Genomic DNA, 22519 nt, shown 5'->3' with positions numbered 1-22519 from the left:
TGGGCAAGTCACTTAACCCTCCATTGCCCCATGTAAGCCGCATTGAGCCTGCCATGAGTGGGAAAGCGCAGGGTACAAATGTAACAAAAATAAAATAGATACTATTGGAGATTCTACATGGAATGTTGCTACTATTGGAGATTCTACATGGAATGTTGCTATTCCACTAGCAACATTCCATGTAGAAGGCTGCGCAGGCTTCTGTTTCTGTGAGTCTGACGTCCTGCACGTACGTGCAGGACGTCAGACTCGCAGAAGCCTGCGCGGCCACATTGGTGATCTGCAAGGGCCAACTTCTAGTGGAATAGCAACATTCCATGTAGAATCTCAAATAGTAGCAACAGTGGAGGAGTGGCCTAGTGGTTAGGGTGGTGGACTTTGGTCCTGAGGAACTGAGTTTGATTCCCACTTCAGGCACAGGCAGCTCCTTGTGACTCTGGGCAAGTCACTTAACCCTCCATTGTCCATTGCCCCATGTAAGCCCCATTGCCCCATGTAAGCCGCATTGAGCCTGCCATGAGTGGGAAAGCGCGGGGTACAAATGTAACAAAAAAAAAAAAAGTCAGCAAATCACGAGCTGACATGGTTAAACAGAAACGAATTAGCAGCAGTGCTCCCTCTAAGCCAGTGTTTTCCAACTTTGGGTGGGCCAACGGGTTGGATGGGTGGGCACTACAACCCCCCCCCCCCCCCCCACACACACACACGCACGCGCCTGTCCAGCACATTAAAGTTATCAGCGCTGCCTCCACTCACCTTCTCCCACCCCCGCCCTAGCGCTGCCTCCTCTCCTGCACTTCACGGTCTCTGTCTCCCACCCTCGCGGCAGCGCTTGCAATTTGCTATAGGCGCTGCCTGCCTGACAGACGCGGCGCGACGACGTCCTGCTCCGGGACCTTCCCTCTGCCGCGTGCATTCCGCCCTGCGTAAACAGGAAGTTGAATCTACGCGGCAGAGGGAATGCCCCGGAGCAGGAGGACGTCGCGCCGCGTCTGTCAGCTGTCAGGCAGGCAGCGCCGATAGCAAATTGCAAGCGCTGCCGCGAGGGTGGGAGACAGAGACCGTGATGGGCAGGGGAGGAGGCAGAGCTACAGCGGGGGTGGGAGAAGGTGAGGATGGGCCTAAGACAACACTGGGTGGGCCTGGGCCCATCCAGGCTCACCCGTAGCTACGCCCCTGACTGGCGGTACGCCATGGCAGGTCTGCAGGTGTGCTGCGGGAGTTGAGGATCATTTAAGGCCTGTATAAGTTGTACTGGAATGGAGTGTACCTTTTAAAAGTTTTCTTGTCTCTAGCAGTCAGTGGCAGCGAGCAACGATTCATACAGCCTGCTGGCATCCACCCCGGAGCCTTCTCTCTGATGTAACTTCCTGCTTCCGCATAAGCAGGAAAACGTCAGAGGGAAGGCTTCGGGGTTGGTGCGAGCAGACTGTATGAATTGCTGCTCACTGCTGCCGACCGCTAGGAACAAGAAAACGTTTAAAAGGTACATTGGGGGGGGGGGGGAGGGGAGGGGAGGATCAAGAGAGTCAAGGGGAGATGCCTGGTCGTTGGCTGGAGAGGGTTCAGGAGGGAGAGATACTGGACTGTTTGTGGGGGTGGGGAGAAGAGAAGGTAAATTCTGGACTATTTGTGAGGGAGGGGAAGGAAGAGAAGGTAAAATACTGGACTATGTGTAGGGGTTGGGGGGAAGAGATGGTAAAATGCTGGAACATGTGTACAGGTGTGGGGGGGGGAGAAGGTAAAACGCTGGACCATGTGTAGGGGTGGGGGAGGGGAGAAGGTAAAATGCTGGACCATGTGTAGGGGTGGGGGAGGGGAGAAGGTAAAATGCTGGACCATGGATAGGGGTGGGGGGGGCGGAGAAGGTAAAATGCTGGAGCATGTGTACGGGTGGGGGAGGGGAGAAGGTAAAATGCTGGACCATGTGTGGGGAGTGCCTTGACAATTTTAGTGCCCTATAAGTGTGCCATGAGACAAAAAAGGTTAAAAATCTCTGCCCTAAGCTGGGCGAGAGTCCTCCAACTGAATTGTTGCCAATGGGGGGTGGGGGGGGGGGGGCTTCCATATTGTGTTTTCAATCGCAGGGGTCAGAAAGGTTCCCTGGAATCCTGCAGTTTACCCTTTCCTTGCTATTGAAAATGTGATAGTAAAACAGCACCCCCTACTGACAGGACTGTAGGTGGAGGACTCCCACTCAGAGGGTACAGCAGCAGGGATCATTCTTCAATGCAGTACTTTTGAAAGACACTGGGCATATTTTAATACATTTGCCACAGCTGGCAAAAAAAAAAAATAAGGAGATCAATATATTTTACAGAGAGAGAGAGAGAGAGAAAAGAATTGATATTTTCATGCATACACAGTCACAGAAAGGGACGCTTGGTGTAACACTGTCATAACTAATAGTTACTGCATTGCACCGTTGTAGCTTATTCACTGGCAGCCTCACAATGGAGCCATGCAGGCATTCTGGGTCGGATTCTATCTAAGTGGCCAAAATTTGGGCACCCGGTTTTGGACACAGATCCCAGATCTGTCTGCAAACTAATGAGGTCATGAGCCATTCACAAACAATAATTAGTGCTAACCGGCACGCATTTGGTTTTGAGTGCGGATCTGGTCTGTGCCCTATTCCAAAAAAAGCGTGCCTAAATTTTATAGCATCCAACTCAAAAGGGGGTGTGGGCATGGGAGGGTCAGGGCTTTCCCAAAAGTAGACGCAATGTTATAGAGCAGGGTCGTTTATGCAGCCAACTGCCATTAGTTGCACGCCACCAGGTTTCAGCAGGCGTAGGTGCCACGCCAAAGACAGGTAAGCACCCTTTGCAGAATTCCAGCTTAGCGAGGATATTCCTGCACCAAACATAGTAACATAGTAAGTGACAGCAGATAAAGACCTGTACAGTCCATCCAGTCTGCCCATCAAGATAAACTCATTTACACGTTATGCAATACTTTATATGCATACCCGAGTTTGATTTGTCCTTGCCATTCTCAGGGCACAGACCGCAGAAGTCTGCCCAGCACTGTTCTTGTACTAAAAGTTCTGAAGATTCTGGAATCCTAAAGAGTTACAAGATTCCGGAATCCAATTAGTAGCAACATTCCATGTAGAACCCCAAAGAGTAATATAGTAACATAGTAAATGACAGCAGATAAAGACCTGTACGGTCCATCCAGTCTGCCCAACAAGATATTCATTTTACATGGTATGCCATACCTTATATGTATACCCGAGTTTGATTTGTCCTTGCCATTCTCAGGGCACAGACCGCAGAAGTCTGCCCAGAACTGTTCTTTTATTAAAAGTTCTGAAGCTAACGTCGAAGCCCCTTAAAATTTACACTCCAGCCCATCCCTATCTATTCAGTCATGATCAGGGCACAGACCGTAGAAGTCTGCCCAGCACTGGTTTTGCTTCCTAACTACCAGTGTCACCACCCAGTCACCGCAAAGATTCCACAGATCCATTCCTTCTAAACAGGATTCCTCTGTGTTTATCCCATGCATGTTTGAATTCCGTTACCGTTTTCATCTCCACCACCAACTTTGGGTGTCATTTATAGAATTTCTCCTCTTCGTTTTCCAGCAGCCTGAAGTCAAGATACTGTTCTAGTACCATTTAAACTATTAGGATTCTAGTTATGAGAAGGCAGGAGCAAAGTGACCATACAGGCAATCGGGCAGTGCCCGAAGACCCAGGGCAGTTGGAGGGGGGGGGGGAGTATTTTCCTCCCATGTGCCTGACATCCGTCTCTCCCCTCCATTACCAGGACTGAGATGCCCCCACTCTCTCTCCCTCCTGTGCTCCCGTCTCCGAACCCCCCCCCCCCCCTTCTCTCTGCCCTTGTGGAAGAAGGAAGTTACGTCAGAAGGGGGGCAGGCCGCGGCAGAGGGAAGTTCTGGTGTCAGTGACCGGACTAAAGGAAAAGGTCAGTGGCACTGAAGGCAGGGGGAGAGGGATGCTGCAGGACTGAGGGGGGAGGGCATCATATGGGGAGGGGGGAGGTAGCAGGACCGGAGGGGCACTGAATCAGATCACTATCAGTCTGCCCCTGTGACATGGTATCGATAAATGCCTTCCAAGGACTCATGCAACACACAAGATGAAGCTAGATTTAAAACAAACAGGAGAAAGTTTTTCTTTACTCAGTGTGTAGTTGGACTCTGGAACTCATTGCTGGAGAATGTGGTGGCAGCGGCTGGCCTTACGGAGTTTAAGGGGGGTTTGGACAGATTCCTGAGGGAAAAGTCCATTGAACATTATTAATTTTTTTTAATGGGTTTTGCCGGGTTCTTGAAACCTGGATTGGCCGCTGTCGGAGACAGGATGCTGGGCTTGATGGACCCTTGGTCTTTTCCCAGTATGGCGGTGCTTTTGTGCTTATGGGCACAATCATTTTCAATTCAACAGTCCAAAGCAACACCATTAGGTGGTATTTGTAACACTTACAAAAGCCTAGTAAAGCTGTGTTGTTGTCTTCAGCTGGAAACATGGATAACGTGTGACGTCAGCAGATAGAGCAATCTGATGTCCGCTAAGCCTTTGCTTTTTCTTCTTGCACTGCCATCTGCCTATTGGACTCAGTATTTTTTGCACAATGGATTAGTTAGGGAGGAATTCATCAAGCAACGTTAGGGGCCTGAGTTGGGTTTTTGGGACTTAACACAATTTATATGGCTCTAACACTACTTGACCAAAAATACAACGGCAATATTTAAGTTATCTCGGGTAGTAATGAGATGTAAAATATGCAAATGCATGTTTTATGCAAACACCCTAACATGGCTTTCCTTATATGGAAATATACCCATAGCGGTAGTCTCACTATTTTGAAGCCAGCGCAGGACTGAGCAGGGGCAACTGGGCATTGCTCCTGCCTGAAGACTCCTCAGACCCCAGGACCCCCCCCCCCCCAGATCTGCAAGCCCAGACCAGCAATGCTACCAAGAGGTGGGAGAGTGGGGCGTTTTCTTATGGAGGGTGGATAGGCCTTGGGCAGGCGGGGGTGGTTAAATCTGGGGACAGGCATATAAACCTGGGGGGAAACCTGATCTAGCAGCCTGGGAGCATCAGGGGAATAATGTTGCTTGCAAGGTGCCTCACAAGCAATGTTATTCTCTCTTGCCCCAAGATTCAGTAACAGGGATCTCACTGGCTGCTGAATCCCACAGGGAATCAAGGCAAACGTTTACCGCACCTTGATGAATTCCCCCCTCACTGTTCACCAAGATCATCTTACTTGGACACCCTGCATAGATCTTTCTTTCTTCCATCCATTTGCTCAACACTCTACATTTTGAGGACAGCTCTGTAAGACTAGCTACCCCAAGCATTCACTAAACTGTCAGAGCTCTTTGTCCCTGACTGGATTTAACATTTTAAAGCAAGTGGCTATTATGCAGGCACACAAATCGACCATCTGTCGCTTCCTAATGAGGCTGGCTTCGTTTTTCAGTGCCAGTAGTTCAAGTCTTAGCTTTAGGGGCTTAGAAACTTAATAAGGCTGTGTCGTCTTGTTTTCAGATTCATACCATGCAGATACCAAGGCTAGACGACCGAAATACTTACTCAAAGCAGTGTCCCTTTTCTGAGAAAAAAAGAGACAGCTTTGTTAAGTGGATATCAAATGTGAGAACCTACTTAATAAATAAGGTCACACATGGCTTTGCTTTCAAATCCCCTGAAGAAGAGAGTATGATCTCAGTGAGAATACTCAAACCTTGATCCTTCTGGGTTGCACACCATCATGCTTATTTTCGAAAGAGAAGGATGCCCATCTTTCGACACAAATCAGGAGATGCGTGTCCTTCTCGCAAGGTCGTCCAAATTGGCATAATCGAAAGCCGATTTTTGACACCCTCAACTGCTTTCCGTTGCGGGGACAACCAAAGTTCACAGGGGCGTGATGGCAGGGTAGCAAAGGCGGGACTGGGGCGTGATTAGGAGATGGTCGACTTCGGCCGATAATAGAAAAAAGAAGGGTGCCCCTGACGAGCACTTGGCTGACTTTACTTGGTCCATTTTTTTCACCACCAAGCCTCAAAAAGGTGCCCCAACTGACCAGATGACCACCAGAGGGAATCGGGGATTACCTCCCCTTACTGCCCCAGTGGTCACTAACCCCCTCCCACCATAAAAACAAGTTTAAAAATACTTTTTTGCAAGCCACTATGCCAACCTCAAATGCCATACTCAGGTCCATTGCAGCAGTATACAGGTCCCTGGAGCAGTTGTAGTGGGTGCAGTGTACTTCAGGCAGGCGGACTTGGGGGGGGGGGGGGGTTGGGGGCTCAGCACCCAAGTTAAGGGACCTATGCACCTGGGAGCAATTTCTGAAGTCCACTGCAGTGCCCCCTAGGGTGCCTGGTTGGTGTCCTGGCATGTCAGGGGGACCAGTGGACTACAAATGCTGGCTCCTCCCATGACCAAAGGGCTTGGATTTGGATGTTTTTGAGATAGACGTCTTTGGTTTCCATTATCGCCGAAAACTGAGGACGATCATCTGTAAGGTTGACCTAAATGTCAAGATTTGGGTGTCCCCAACCGTATTATCGAAACGAAAGATCGACGTCCATCTTGTTTTGATAATACGTGTTGCCCCGCCCCTTCATGGCACCGTCCTTAGAGTTGGGCTCCCTTAGAGATGGTCGCCCCCGTTCGAAAATGCCCCTCCACGGGATTTAGATGCCCAGGGTTATAGAATAGGACGCAGCCAGATGCATGTGCAAATAGTAATTGGTGCCAATTAATGTCAATAATTGGTTGTTAGCATCCAATTATTGATGGTAAACAGCTTGTTAGCCAATTAAGTTGCGTGCACATCTTGGCAGCGCACCCAAATCTGGGCGCCATATATAGAATCCAGGGGTAAATATGTAAGTCCTAGTGCAATCACTGATCATATGTGTATTCAGTGGCACTACTTACACAAATAACATTACCAAATATACAAATAAAGAGCTAATTCTTTACACCCTGGTTGATCCCTTTGAATATTGGGCTTTTTAACTAACAAGTTATACTTCTGGTTAGGTTGTTTACTTTATATATATTTGTGCTACATAAGAGTACCCATACTGGGTCAGATTAATGGTCCATCTAGTCAAGTATCCGGTTTTCCAAACAGTGGCCAAGCCAGGTCACAAGTACCTGGCAGAAACCCAAATCGTGGCAACATTCCATGTAGAACCCCAAAGAATATCAAGATTCTGGAATCCTAAAGAGTGACAAGATTCCATGCAGAGTCTCAAATAGTAGCAACATTCCATGTAGAACCCCAAAGAACTGCAAGATTCTGGAATCCTAGAGTGACAAGATTCCATGCGGAATCTCAAAGAGTAGCAACATTCCATGTAGAACCCCAAAGAATAGCAAGATTCTGGAATCCTATAGAGTAACAAGACTCCATGCAGAATCTCAAAGAGTAGCAACATTCCATATAGAACCCTAAATAATAGGAAGATTCTGGAATCCTAAAGAGTGACAAGATTCCATGCAGAATCTCAAAGAGCAGCAACATTCCATACTATAAATCCCAGAACAAGCAGTTGCTTCTCATGTCTGTCTCAAAAGCAGACTATGGACTTTTCCTCCAGGAATCTGTCCAAACCTTTTTTAAACCCAGAAACTCTAACCACTGTTACCACATCCTCCGGCAAAGAGTTCCAGAATGTTGAGTGAAAAAATATTTCCTCCTATTTGTTTTATATTTCCATGTAACTTCCTCGAGTGTCCCCTATTCTTTGTACTTTCGGAATGAGTAAAAAGTGTTATTAATCTTGATTGTAAATTATGTAGATGTTTTGCGAATTGACTTAAGATTGCTATTTTATATTTACTTGAGTTCACTTGGATAAAAATGGGTCAGATATTTTACTTGTAGTGGCTGGTTATAAATAATAAATCAATATGGAATGCTGAGTCTCACTTGATATATTTGATGCTCTGAGATGGAATTGGCTCCATATAAAGTCATGCAGCTGTTCAGAACACGTGTCCAAATGTCATCAGCTGTTCTGACCCCTCCTCCCACCCTCCCCAAGTTCTGTATACAGCATTACTCTTGTAAATCACGGAACACAACATGCTTTCACGGAAAATAATTATTTCTTTCTAGTCTTTTCCTCTGATCTACCCCTCCCCACCAAACACACATACATACAAAGATCAGCCAGGCCCTAATCCAACAGAAGCTTATTAGAAAACACAAACCCCCTCCCCAGGGTCAGAGAATCCTTGGAAAATGTAAGTGTTCCAAATATGCTGCCATACACATAACAGAAAACGAATGCAATCAAATACTAAGACTGATATTCAAAGGATTTAAGCTTCTAACTGAGGGTTATGCTTAGGAATTGGCCTCTTTGAAAATTTACAGGGCTGCACGAGTACATTTGTACTCAAAATTTCACTAAACTCTTAAAATCAGCAGCATAAAAAGTGGGTGGTAACGGGGTGGATTTAGGGAGGGGGAAAGAAGGAGTTTAGCACTGATTTTCAGCTCTAGGCTCAGTGCGGAAATACTAACGAAGCTCATTCAAAGTGAATGGGATTTGTCGGCATTACCACGCTGGGAATCGCTAGCGCGGTTTGGCAAACATGGCATTTAGTCTCATAGATCTAGGCAAACAAATGGAAGGTCTAAATTTATGAGCATAACTTTAGAGCTCCTACATTTCGATGAATTTTCAGCTGAAAAGTTATGCTCCTGTGACCAGATGATCAAAAGCAAACGCGGGTGCTAGAGACCAATAGCACCGTACTAGCAACCGCGTTTGCTCCCGCCTGATGATCAGAGCTGGTGAGCGTGTGTAACAACGTGTTCGCTGTCTCTGACCGCTAATTGAATGCAAATGCATGTAAGCGATGGTCTCCCGCATTCCTCCCAAATGATCACTGGGCATCACGCCAAACAAGAGTGCTAATCCCGCTGCAAACCCTACGCCACAAGGCCTACAGGTCTGGTGGACCTCCAGGCCACCCACCCTGACAGAGCAGACCTGCCCGGCCCAGACAGACCCAATCTTTTGACCCCCCACAACAGAAGACGAACCGACGCTCCCCCTGATAGCAAAGACCTCCGTGGTGGTCTAGTGTCTTCCCCCCTCACCCCGACCCCCCTACACCTGACAGAAAAGACCTCTCTGGTGGTCTAGCGCCCCTTACCCCAACCCACCCCGACAGAAAAGACCTCCCTGCTGGTCTTGCACTCCCGTTACCCCAACACAAACCCCTCACCCTCCCCGATAGAAAAAGGCTGGAGGTTCGATGGACCTCCAGCCCCAACCTGGTAGTCGTGGCCCCCTCACCCCTCCTCGTACCTTTGATGACAAAGAGGGAGAAGCACTTTCCTCATTCCAGCACTACCTCCAAAATGGTGGTGCCCTGCCCTACCCAGTGCATCCTGGGATATGCTGGGTGGGGATTCCTTACCATATAAAGGAGAAGCTTCGGAAATACTACTGGGTGCCCGCACTACCCTAGCAGTAGTGATGATTTGGGGCATGCTACCCGCACGTTAGCTCTATCGCTGCTTAGTAAAAGGGCCCCCAATCCTTAAACACAGCATCATTTTTAAGCTATATTCTTGCAATTTCACATTTCAGTGACGTCAATAATTAAGTGAAATTAGAAAAGGTACAGAGAAGGGCGATGAAAATGATAAAGGGGATGGGACGACTTCCCTATGAGGAAAGGCTAACGTGGCTAGGGCTCTTCAGCTTGGAGAAAAGGCGGCTGAGGGGAGATATGATAGAGGTCTATAAAATAATGAGTGGAGTTGGACGGGTAGATGTGAAGTGTCTGTTCACGCCTTCCAAAAATACTAGCACTAGGGCGCATGCGATGAAGCTACAATGTAGTAAATTTAAAAACGAATCAGAGAAAATATTTCTTCACTCAATGTGTAATTAAACTCTGGAATTCATTGCCAGAGAATGTGGTAAAAGCGGTTAGCTTAGCGGAGTTTTAAAAAGGTTTGGATGGCTTCCTAAAGGAAAAGTCCATAGACCGTTATTAAATGGACTTGGGGAAAATCCACTAATTCTGGGATAAGCAGTATAAAATGTTTTGTACATTTTTGGGATCTGTGACCTGGATTGGCCACTGTTGGAAACAGGATCCTGGGCTCAATGGACCTTTGGTCTTTCCCAGTATGGCAATACTTATGTACTTATGTTTGTACTTATCTAAGTGTTAATAACCTCTTGCTGATGTTAATTGGCACTCATTAATATTTGTGCGTACATCTGGCCACACGCTATTCTATAAGGTACTGTGCTTAACTCCCATAGCACATATCTTGAAAGGTGGCGTGGCCACAGGGGAACCGTGTGCATGAGCGCTGAGAAATTTTGCGTGTTTAGTTATAGAATGCTAGGTCAGTGTGCTTAACTTGAGCGCCAGCATTTATACCAGGTTTCAGCAGGCCTAAGTCTGGCGCCCAAAGTTAGCCATCAGATCTGCGCTTAAGCGCTATTCTATAAAGAGCGCATGTCCTTTACAGATAGCGCTTCTAAATAGCGTGCGTAGATATCCATGCGGAAATCCAGGCATATTCTATAACAACACACGTAACTTAATTGGCTTAACAAACTAATTAGCTTTGATAACAAACACCTAACAGGCAAGAATGAGCAGTAATTGGCAATAATGAGAATTTATGTGCACAACTCGCTGTAATGCAGTGCGCCTAACTTCTAATGCACGCACGCACAAAGGGGTGTGGCTATGGGTGGGAAAAGGGGTGTTTCATGGGCATTCTGAAACTTACGTGCATAGTTATAGAATATGGCCCAGTGCATATAAATCTACATGTAGGGATTTATGCCACGTTTTCGTTATTGTAAATGGCGCGCGCTCTTTTATTGATTTATTTGGATTCATTTACTGTCTTTTTGAAATAATTCATTCAAGGCACACTGTACAGTAAGAATAAATCAAACATAAGCAATAGACAATTATACCAGTAAAAATATTCAAAAAACAATACAAAGTATGACACAGTACACTACTTACAATGTCAACATCTCTCTGACCTCACGTGCAACTTTCTTCAAATCAATCACCTTACTAAATTTAAAGCAAATAGGAGAAAAGTTTTCTTCACCCAAAGCATAATTAAACTCTGGAATTTGTTGCCGGAGAACGTAGTGAAGGCGGTTAGCTTGGCAGAGTTTAAAAAGGGGTTGGACGGTTTCCTAAAGGACAAGTCCATAGACCGCTACTAAATGGACTTGGGAAAAATCCACAATTTCGGAAATAACTTGTATAAAATGTTTGTACGTTTGGGAAGCTTGCCAGGTGCCCTTGGCCTGGATTGGCCGCTGTCGGGGACAGGATGCTGGGCTCGATGGACCTTTGGTCTTTTCCCAGTATGGCATTACTTATGTACTTACGTACTCCCTTCTTTCTTACTCATCTATATGTTACAACTTTGCCTTACCCTTCACTACCAATTATAATGTGCTAGTACATATTGTGTTGTCATTGCAAGTAGTATACCATGCCATACTTTGTATTGTTGTTCGAATATTTTTACTGCTCCAATTGCCTCCTGCTCATGTTTGATCTATTCTTACTGTACACCGCCTTGAGTGAATTCCTTCAAAAAGGCGGTAAATAAATCCTAATAAATAAATAAATAAAAACACAGTATGTAATACAACAATTTAGGCGCTGGGATATCAACTAAGCATATTCTATATATCGCACCTAAATCTAGGCGCCGCTTATAGAATACGCTTAGGCGGAAATGTCTACCGCGCAAATTTTTTAGCGTCATAATACAGAATCTGGCCCTTAGCGCTGATCTTTTCCAGCCCCCACTTTTGAGCGCCATGTATAGAATCTGGCCCAAGGTGACGATGCTGGACAAGTTACATAGAAGATGCAACTCTGCCTGTTCCCAAGTGAAGCCATTATTAAACATGAAAAGCTGCATTCAACAAAAAACGTGATGTAAGGAATTGTGTATATGAGTTTCAGAAATATGAGCCTGACTATTTTTACAACTGAGAAAATTCATTGAAAGAAGGAAAAGGGGTGATGACGATCTCACAGAGGTGTACACTCTGGAAAGGAAAGGATTCAATCAAGTAAACCGTGTAATATGGTTAATAAGTTAACTAAATGTGAAAGAAAGATTAGAAATTAGGCAATGCAGGCAGAATTTCTTTACAAAGAGTGTGGTTGGAAAATGGTACAAAGTGCCAAAGGCAACAGCAGAAAAACAGTCAGTACTGGAAATCCATTCACGGAGGAGATGGAAACAGTTTTGGAAAACGAGAACGTGCCATGCATGGGAATATGTTCAGAGTACATGCATGAACTGGAATTCTGTGGTTTCAATGATGAGAACTCCAGGTAGGTTGAACTGAAAGAGCATGGGGTTAATCAGGAACACTTTATACTGCCAGGTCTAGCTTCTTAAAATGGAAGGACTACCTTCTCAACCTTAAATATTAAGAGACCAATGTTAGCTGGCGTTTTGCTGAAAACTGCCAGAATTATATCTGGCAATTGAGTGACAGCTATGTCTGGGCTTTGGCATTAAATTTACAGGTATTTATTTATTTACATTTTGCTCACACCTTTTTTAGTAGTGGCCCAAGGTGAGTTACATTCAGGTACACTGGATATTTCTCTGTCCCAGGAGGGCTCACAATCTAAGTTTGTACCTGAGGCAATGGAGGGTTAAGTGACTTGCCCAAGATCACAAGGAACAGCAGTGGGATTTGAACCGGCCACCTCTGCATTGCAAGACCTGTGCTCTAACCACTTGGCCACACCTCCACTAGCAACATTCCATCTAGAATCTCAAATAGTAGCAACATTCCAGAATCTCAAAAAGTGGCAACATTCCATGTAGAATCTTCAATAGTAGCAACATTCCATATATTTAGATTTTGCTCACACCTTTTTCAGTAGTAGCTCAAGGTTAGTTACATTCAGGTACTCTGGATATTTCTCTGTCTCAGGAGGACTCACAATCTAAGTTTGTATCTGAGGCAATGGAGGGTTAAGTGACTTGCCCAAGAACACAAGGAGCAGCAGCAGGATTTGAACCGGCCACCTCTGGATTATAAGACCTGGGCTCTAACCACTAGGCCAACTTCTCCACTCTGCTGGTGAAAACACAGCCAGTTAAGTATAATATTCGGCACTTAACCTGCTCTGAAAAACCATATAAAGATAGGACTGAGTTTTATGTGGTTCCTATTTATGTTAGGCGCGGCGCAGGTGTATTCTATAACTACGCATGTAGATTTTTGGAACACCCACAGTCTGCCCCCCATTCCACTTCTATGGCCACACCCCCTTTTTGGCCATGTTTATTAGAATTTACATGCACCACTTTACAGAATATACCTAGCAAGTTGTGCGTGTAAATTCTAATTAATGCCAATTAGTGTCAACAATTGCTTGGTAAGTGGTAATTATCGGTGCTGACTGGCTTGTTAAGTAATTAAATTGCACGTGCAAATCCAGAATACGACCGGATCTGCGCGTACAATTTCGCTCGCGCTATAAAGAATCCAGGGATAGTGCAGACATTTACACATGTATATCAAATAAACTAAATTTAATAAAAACTGAGGAGGTCGGTATTCAAAAGAGTTTGACCAGGCAGGAGAGTCTGTCCAGTTAAACCCCACTGAGCCATCCAGTCCTAGATATTCAGCGACATTTAACTAGTTAGTGATAATATCAGGGATCCATATTGGTGTAAATCCTCGTCACCACAGTTTGGCACAGAAATCGACTCTAAGCATCAAACATATAAACGGCAAGTGACCGACTCACCTGCAAATGCGCAGTAGAGACTTCCCTCTCTGTCCCGCCCTCGCGTCAAGACATGAGGACGTCAGAGGGCGGAACAGAGAGGGAAACGGAGTTGGAGTCACTGTTGGACGCTGCCGCCTGGAAACGAACATTGCACGCACCAACCTCCCCCCCTCCTCCGTATCGGGACCCCTGCACTGACCTAGCGCCTCTCACCTCCGTGTGGAAGCGCTGCAGGCAGCAGCAGAGCGATCTGCTGCTGCCTGCAGCGCTTTCACATGGAGGTGAGAGGCGCTGTCATGTCAGTGCAGGGGGCCCGCCACGGAGGGGGGAGGGGGCCGCGGCGAGGAGGGTAACTGGAAATCTCGCCCGTTTTTACAGGCTTAATGGCTAGTTATTCTATAAACAGCACACAGCTCGGAGTGCTGTATACAGAACAGCGATCCACGCCGATTTTTCCCGGTGCTGTTTTTTCAGCGACATTTACTGAATCTAGTCCATTGCGCCAAAGAAAGCCAGTTTAGGGAGTTGATAAGGTGCAAAATATGCAGGCAACAAATTAAGATGTGGCTGGAACATCTTTTTAGTCAAGGCAGTGGCATTCCCGCCTCCCCCTCCCCCTCCCATCTCTACACACACATTTAGTTTTCTGTTTTTAATTTCCGCTGATTTTAACTGCCTAAATACATTTACTGACATGTGGTACATCAATCAAAAATGACCTATGGACTATTTTTCCACCACACTGTCTTAGTTGGAGAAGAGATGGGTGAGGGGAGATACGATGGATGGCTATAAAACACTGAGTGGAGTGGAATGGGTAGAAGTGAATCGCTTATTTACTCTATTCAAAAAATACTAGGACTAGGGGTCATGAAAAAAGAAACTACTAAGCAGTAAATTTAAAATGAATCGGAGAAAATATTTCTACACTCAACGAGTAATTAAACTCTGGAATTCACTGCCAGAGAATGTGGTAAAAGCAGTCAGCTTAGCAGGGTTTAAAAAAGGTTTGGATACTTTCCTGAAAGAAAAGTCCATAAGCCATTATTAAGACGGACTTGGGGAAAATCCAGCGCATATTCTAGCATAAGCAGCTTAAAATCTGTTTTACTTTTCTGGGATCTTGCCAGGTTGGAAACAGGATACTGGGCTTGATGGACCGCCGGTCTGCCTCAGAATGGCAATGCTTATGTTCTTATGCTTATCTTGGTATCTTTATTTCCTTCATATGTTCTCCAGATGTTGCGTGCTTGATATTGATGCATCAGTAAGTAATGTTGTTCTTGTGTTTTTCTCCTTTACCAACACGTTCAGGTTTCTTCTGCCAAGCCCTTTTATCAGTTGAAATGGAAATGTCTCATGTGGTCACAACTTTCTCCTTCTCTATGGTTCTATCAGACTTGTGAAAGAATTCCAAAAGGAACATCTTTTCTAGAAAACCAGGGCCACGTGTCTGAAACATTATAGCAACATAGTAACTCATTGTAGAAGTTATGATGCTTGGAATGCCCTCCCGCGGGAGGTGGTGGAGATGAAAATGGTAACGGAATTCAAACATGCGTGGGATAAACATAAAGGAATCCTGTGTAGAAGGAAGGGATCCTCAGGAGCTTAGCCTAGAATGGGTGGCAGAGCTGGTGGTTGGGAGGCGGGGCTAGTGCTGGGCAGACTTATACGGTCTGTGCTGGGGCTGGTGGTTGGGAGGTGGGACTAGTGCTGGGCAGACTTATACGGTCTGTGCCGGGGCTGGTGGTTGGGCGGCGGGGATAGTGCTGGGCAGACTTATATGGTCTGTGCCAGAGCCGGTGGTGGGAGGCAGGGATAGTGCTGGGCAGACTTATATGGTCTGTGCCAGAGGTGGTGGTGGGAGGCGGGACTGGTAGTTGGGAGGCGGGGATAGTGCTGGGCAGACTTATAGGGTCTGTGCCAGAGCTGGTGGTTGGGAGGCGGGGTTGGTGGTTGGGAGGCGGGGATAGGGCTGGCCAGACTTATACGGTCTGTGCACTGAAGAGGACAGTACAAATAAAAAAGTAGCACATATGAATTTATCTTCTTGGGCAGACTGGACGGACCATACAGGTCTTTTTCTGCCATCATCTACTATGTTTACTATGTTAGACATTAACAAAAAAAAAAAAAAGGAGGTGAAAACCCTCACGATACCGTGAGAAGTGACACAAAAAAAGTGAGGAAGTTAGACATTGACAGATTCCCATACAGAAGTAAGTAAGTTTACTACCCTAAAACAGCCAGTGATTTCTGCCAACATTTTTGCTTTTGTTTTATTTTCCTTGAAAAGTCACAGAAAATTAGATCCCTGGACAAAAAGCGAACTGTTTCATATTAGTGCAAGCAAATTAATTTGTAGGGCTTTTTGCACTATTTTTCCCTGCTCTACTTGAAACTAAAAAAAAACAAAAAAAAAAACGAGGCTAGATTTAACTGTTTTCCAACCCCTTCTCTGCATCTGGGATGAAACAGTATTATCTTGTGGCCTATGTTATGCTTCCAACTGGTTAGTTCCGGAGAATAAATTTGGCTGCGCTCATAACTTTTTAGCTCACACTGAAAAGCCTTTTGGGGATTGTAACCACTGTTCTCTTGGCAGAGGAAAATGCCGAACTGAAACTGAATGTTCTGCAGAATACAGTAAATGAAAGAAAGGCTCCCTCCCTAGTGATGTCATCTGGATGATATAATCCAGAAAACTGTGAAATAAATCCTGCTGTGACAGCTTTGGAGTCAATAGTGAGCACGAAATAGGTTGCTGAGTTCCATGAGAAATATTTCAGAACCACCTAGGGCTACCAACGATAATTATAGTTAGGCCTAATTACCCTACCATTAAAAAAAAAAAAGCCACATGACTAACAAAAATTCTTTAGACTACTGCAACTTGTTTCTCACTAGTCACCTAGGGGGCCTTTCGCTAAAGCACGTAGGTGCCTATGTGCGTCAATTAGGAACTACCGCCCGGCTACCGCTTGCCCTGGGCGGTAATTACAATTTTTACGCTCATCCGATACGCGTGTCAGAAAATATTTTTTTTAATTTTCTACCGCGTGGAACTAACCGGGTGGTAATCGGCAGTGTACGTGCGCTGACGATTACTACCCTTGTTAATGTGTGAGACCTTACCACTAAGTCAATGGGTGGCGGTAAGGTCTCAGGCCCAAAAATGGACATGCGCCAATTTTTATTTGGCTGCACGTTCATTTACGGCCAAAAAACGAAAAGGCCTTTTTTTGCAGGTGCTCTGAAAAATGGACCCCCGCGCATCCAACATAGGCGCCTACACCAGCGCAGGCCATTTTTTGGCGCACCTTAGTAAAATGATCCCTCACTGAACTATCTCCTCTTCAGTTTATGGAGAATTCAGCTGTGCTATGTTCCACCGGTGTTGCTACACTCACATGACTCATCTTCTCAAGTCACTTCATCGAGCTTCTCCTCTGTTTCCTCCTATAGTTCAAGCTTCTCTTTCTGAAGTGCAAGGGGCAACTCTATAGGTCGGCAAAAGTTAGGCATGGCGATGCTGCCTGCTAAGCGTAAATTCTAGAATATTAGTGTAGGAACCCAGTCATGCGCCAGCATTTAGGTGAAGTCGCTTACACCATGGCAATGGCTGGTGTAAATGTCTGCGACTAAATGTTACCATTGAGTGCGTAACTGCTCTTATTCCATAGCCACAGAGCGTAAATTCTGGGCACGCCCTACACCCACTCGTGCCCAACCCACATCTACACATTCTTGTAGTTACGTGCTATAAAATTTGCAAGGACAATATTTAGAATAATCTCAACTAAGTGCAGTTATGCAAGTAAATGCAAATTAGTGCCAATTAACACCAATTACAACCAATAATTGGTTGTTACAATACAGTACAATATCAAACAGCCAAACATTTTTAATTCAGTGCGGATTTACAAAAGAATACTAACCAGCAATTTCTGGGAATTACAATGTTAGGTGAAGGTTTATCGGCGAAAAGGAATGTTTTTAATTTATGGTGAGATATCTTATAATTTGCTTCACATCTAATAGAAGAGGGCAGCATATTCCAGAACTTTACAGCTTGAAAGGGAAATGTAGATTATAAAAGAGGCTTATATTGCTATTGCCAATTAGCAACTAGCGGAGGAGTGTCCTAGTGGTTAGAACACCAGTCTTGTAATCCAGAGGTGGCTGGTTCAAATCCCATTGCTGCGCCTTATGATCTTGGGCAAGTCACTTAACCCTCCATTGCCTCAGGTACAAACTTAGATTGTGAGCCCTCCTGGGACAGAAAAATATCCAGAGTACGAGAATGGAACTCACCTTGAGCTACTACTGAAAAAGGTGTGAGCAAAATCTAAATATATGGAATGTTGCTACTATTGAAGATTCTACATGGAATGTTGCTACTATTTGAGATTCTAGATGGAATGTTGCCAGTGGAGGAGTGGCCTAGTGGTTAGAGCACCAGTCTTGCAATCCAGAGGTGGCCGGTTCAAATCCCACTGCTGCTCCTTGTGATCTTGGGCAAGTTACTTAACCCTCCGTTGCCTCAGGTACAAACTTAGATGGTGAGCCCTCCTGGGACAGAGAAATATCCAGAGTACCTGAATGTAACTCACCTTGAGCTACTACTGAAAAAGGTGTGAGCTGCTCCCCACCCCCTCCCGGTCCAGGACAATCTAACCAGCTTCCGCAAAGCTTTGAAAATGCATCTCTTTAACAAAGCTTACAAAAGTCTCCACCAATGATACAACTCTTCCCCAATTCACCCAAACACACCTAAACACCTCTCATATAATCTACCCAAGCTTCTGCCCAACTACCACCTCTCTTACCTCTGCTTTTGATCAATTGTATTTAAATTAGGCACTGTCTTTATCATAACCTACTCTGTAAGCCACATTGAGCCTGCAAAAAGGTGGGATAATGTGGGGTACAAATGCAACAAACAAATAAATAAATAAATAAATAAATATATGGAATGTTGCTACTATTGAAGATTCTACATGGAATGTTGCCACTTTTTGAGATTCTGGAATGTTGCTACTATTTGAGATTCTAGATGGAATGCTGCTAGTGGAGGAGTGGCCTAGTGGTTAGAGCACTGGTCTTGCAATCCAGAGGTGGCTGGTTCAAATCCCACTGCTACTCCTTGTGATTTTGGGCAAGTTACTTAACCCTTCATTGCCTCAGGTACAAACTTAGATTGTGAGCCCTCCTGGGACAGAGAAATATCCAGTGTAGCTGAATGTAACTCACCTTGAGCTACTAGTGAAAAAGTTATGAGCAAAATCTAAAGAAATAAACTAATTTCTCATATAAGTTATGTGTGTAACTGTAGCACGTATGATTACAGATTGAGGGGGGCAGGTGTATTCACGCTGCAGCTCCTCACTACATCTCTTATCTTTCTCTATATCCTTCTTCAGGAATGCCGATCATCTGTGCCCTTCTCCTTCATTGCCAGCTCCTAACTCTGTATTTTCTGCCCAGAATAAACTTCCTGAGTCTGTGTGTCAGGCTCCCTCTGTGGATCTCTAAGAATCGAAAAAGTAGAGAAGACAACAGAAGTAACAGATGTAAAAGCTGGCATGGCAAATAGAAAAAGATGCCAGTTTTTACATCTGTTTCGCTGCTTTTGGATTATGTTTTTCAAACAATCATGTTTCTTAAGCCATGTTTTTTTGTAAGCCATGAGTGCTTTTGCACCTCCATTAAAAAAAAAACATACCGCAATCACTTATTTTATCTTTTCCATTCGTTTTTTTTATTTTCCATTTGATTTTGATGGTTTTAATTTTATTTTGTCAAGTTTTGGTTTTTTCTCTGTTTTATGAGTTTAATTTTATATTTCTGATATGGTTTTTATTCTTACTTTCTTCTTCTTTATAGTCCACATTCACATGTGTCTTTTGCTCCAGAATTATATGTTTGTACCTTATCCTATACCTGCAAGGTTAGACCTATTTTTTTTATTTTTTTACTTTTTATGGTCATTCACATAAGCGATGCATGTCACTTGTATACAGTACATTTATTTTATCTCTGTCACAAATACTGTTTCAGCATAAAATATTTAGCAACATTCGATACATGAAAGGTCAGTTTTTTATTCATTTATACTTTAAATTTTTTTTATGTAAGTGAAACATGTTACATTATTTTCATAAAATATCATATGGCAGCACTTGGACTTTAAACTGTTTTAATACAGAGCTATAGTAAGTTCTAACAGTCCATTGTATTATTGTTTTTTAATGATTCCTTTTTTACATATTTTTATTATCAATTTTATCATATTTTGTTGTAATGAATGGTTTTCTTTTATTTGTAGTGTTTTTACAACCTGTGAGGCAGGTGGCAGTGGCGATCCTTGGTCAGCTGCCACCCAGGGCAGATCGCCACTGCGCACCCCCCCCTGGGTACAGCACGACACTCCCCCAGCGCATCAACCCCCCCAGCATATCACTTAAGCCCCTCCAGCAGCGTGCACCCGGGATGGACCGCCCCCACCGCCCTCGGTATGCCACTGGCAGGTGAGTTGTCCCAACAAAACATGGTCCCATGTTGGGTCTATATTGGTGCCAATAAAGGTTTTTTCCTGGACAATTACCTGTGTGGGACCTCCGTTACTTCTGGTGTCCTCTTGCTGCTTTTGGATTTTCGTAGAGGTGTTCTCCTGTTGTTGTTCGCTCTCTCTAAGAATCAAACCCACCTTTTTGATGCTGCTTATTCTGTTATTTTACCATTTTCACAATAAATCAAACTTCCTAATCTCTTATCTGTCCTGTTTGTCTGTCTTGGAAAGACTCTAAACTCTATGGAACAGAGGCTTTCCCTTATGTATACGTGTACAGTGCTGTGTACACCTAGGAATGGCATAGAAGTGATTAGCAGTAGTAGTGACAGTCCCTTCACATAACCTAAAACATGGTACCTAACACTCTGCCAGGCTATTGGTTCAGAAGAGGGTCCTTTGCTAGGATACTATTATTTGGATCCAGTTCAGCTTCTGTGAATGATTATCTTTGGGCCCGTCTGATTGGTTCTCTGTATTCTATTGTGTGGATTCATGTCTCGCTCGACTGAATGTGCCTGCTCTTGGCAGGTTACCAAAATTAAATAATGCAAAGATAATACATGCCTATAATCCAAAACCTCTCAGAATTTCCCTGGGCCAATATTTGCTAAATTGAAGTATAGAAATGAACTTCCAGATGTCACTTGCTCACAGAATCACTTACCCCTTCCATTGGTGCTATGAGCAAGTCGTAGAGCGCTCGCAAGGGAGATTTGTTGAAAGAGCCGTGGCTTCTGGGTAAAGAGGATGTGTTGTCCTTCACGGGGGACATGGTGTTACTGAACAGGCTGGTCATACTTTGACAACTTCTGCAACACAAAATGAGCCAGATGTTAATTGATTCGAGAAATATCTTATTTTTAGCTATTGCAAAACCATGTCAGTAGTTGATATGCAGGATTTCAAAGTTAATATATAAATAAATATCAAAGAATTGCTTTGGGGTTGTTTATTGCCAAAAAAGATTGCACAAGTTGGGACTCTTCAGACTGGAGAGGAGTGGGGTAGATGATGGACCTTTGTTCTGACCCACAATCGTATCTACATTCTTACGAACCACAATCATTTGGCAAAAATCTTCCCCCCCCCCCACCTGATATTCAGCGTTATTTAATTGGCCAGGAATGGCTCCTGGCCAGTTAAATAGTGCTTAAGCGGCTATCTGCGAATATTCAGCCTTTTCTCCTGTCCCTTCCCCACTCCGGTCCATCAGAGCAGCACTTGCATCTTTCTTTCTCCTTCTCTCCTGCCCCCCCACAAGGTCAGAGTCCATTCCATCCAGCATCTTCCCTGTCTCTTCTCTTGTCCCCCCCCAGGCCCCCGTGGTTCCAGTCTCTCCCTAGTCCCACTCTTTCCCTTCCCCTCCCCCAAAGAAGCAGTCCCACACTTGCCTTGGATGTCTTCATACTGCAATGTGCAGTGCTACCGGTAGTGGTCTGCTCTCTAGCGATCTCAACAGATCTGCCTTGAGGACTCAGCCTTCTTCCTGTGATGTGTCCCGCCCTCGCATAAGCAGGAAGTTGCATCAGAGGAGGCGGGACGCATCATGGGGGGAAGGCTGAGTCCCCAAGGCAGGCCTGCTGCAATCGTTGGAGTGCCGACCGCTACAGCGTGTGAGAGTCGGTGGGGGCAGGGGAACACGGCAGATGACAAGCCCTGCAGGCTGCACCACTAATGGATTCTTGCTTTGTCTTTCCTGCTGTGTTGTGCTGCGAAGCGCTGCATGGTACCATGAGGTGGCTTGTCGGGTCCGCTTGCAGCTGGCGAAGCTTAGCCTCCCCAAGCCTCTTATACCGGGCACCTATGCCCTGGATGGGCAGACTGGATAGGCTGGTCTTTACCTGCCATTTCAATGGAATATGATTTATGACTATACGACTGTGCCAGAAGTTGAGTTTTATCTCAAGTACTAGACGTTTGCCATCCACCAGTCTCCAGAGGTTCAGCTTGGAATTTGACAGCCCAAAGAGAAACCAGCTTTCCTATTCAGTCTTATTGATTCTTCTGCTCTGGCTGGAATCTTCAAGAGAAAAACAGCCAAGACGGTTGCTTAGCACATGCAACATGCCAAGCTTCTACCTACTGTTTGCTCCCCTATAGCACCAACAATGAGCTTTGCATATCGAGAGACAATACTGCTACTGAGCAGA

The 22519-nt window shown here is 45.0% G+C and overlaps 1 protein-coding gene across 1 annotated transcript in view; it reads right to left on the bottom strand.

The window, feature by feature from the left end:
• The window catches only part of TTC28 (tetratricopeptide repeat domain 28), a 238807-nt gene that overhangs the window by 70942 nt on the left and 145346 nt on the right, over positions 1–22519 (bottom strand). Inside the window, exon 8 of the mRNA XM_030218563.1 lies at positions 21034–21178. Coding sequence (XP_030074423.1) covers positions 21034–21178 — 145 coding nt within the window. The remainder of the gene's footprint in view (positions 1–21033; positions 21179–22519) is intronic.

This window comes from Microcaecilia unicolor, chromosome 11 (genome assembly GCF_901765095.1).
Source record: "Microcaecilia unicolor chromosome 11, aMicUni1.1, whole genome shotgun sequence".
Lineage (NCBI taxonomy): Eukaryota > Metazoa > Chordata > Amphibia > Gymnophiona > Siphonopidae > Microcaecilia > Microcaecilia unicolor.
The sequence above is the reverse complement of the archived record's forward strand: the minus strand, read 5'-3'. Positions and strand labels throughout refer to the sequence as shown.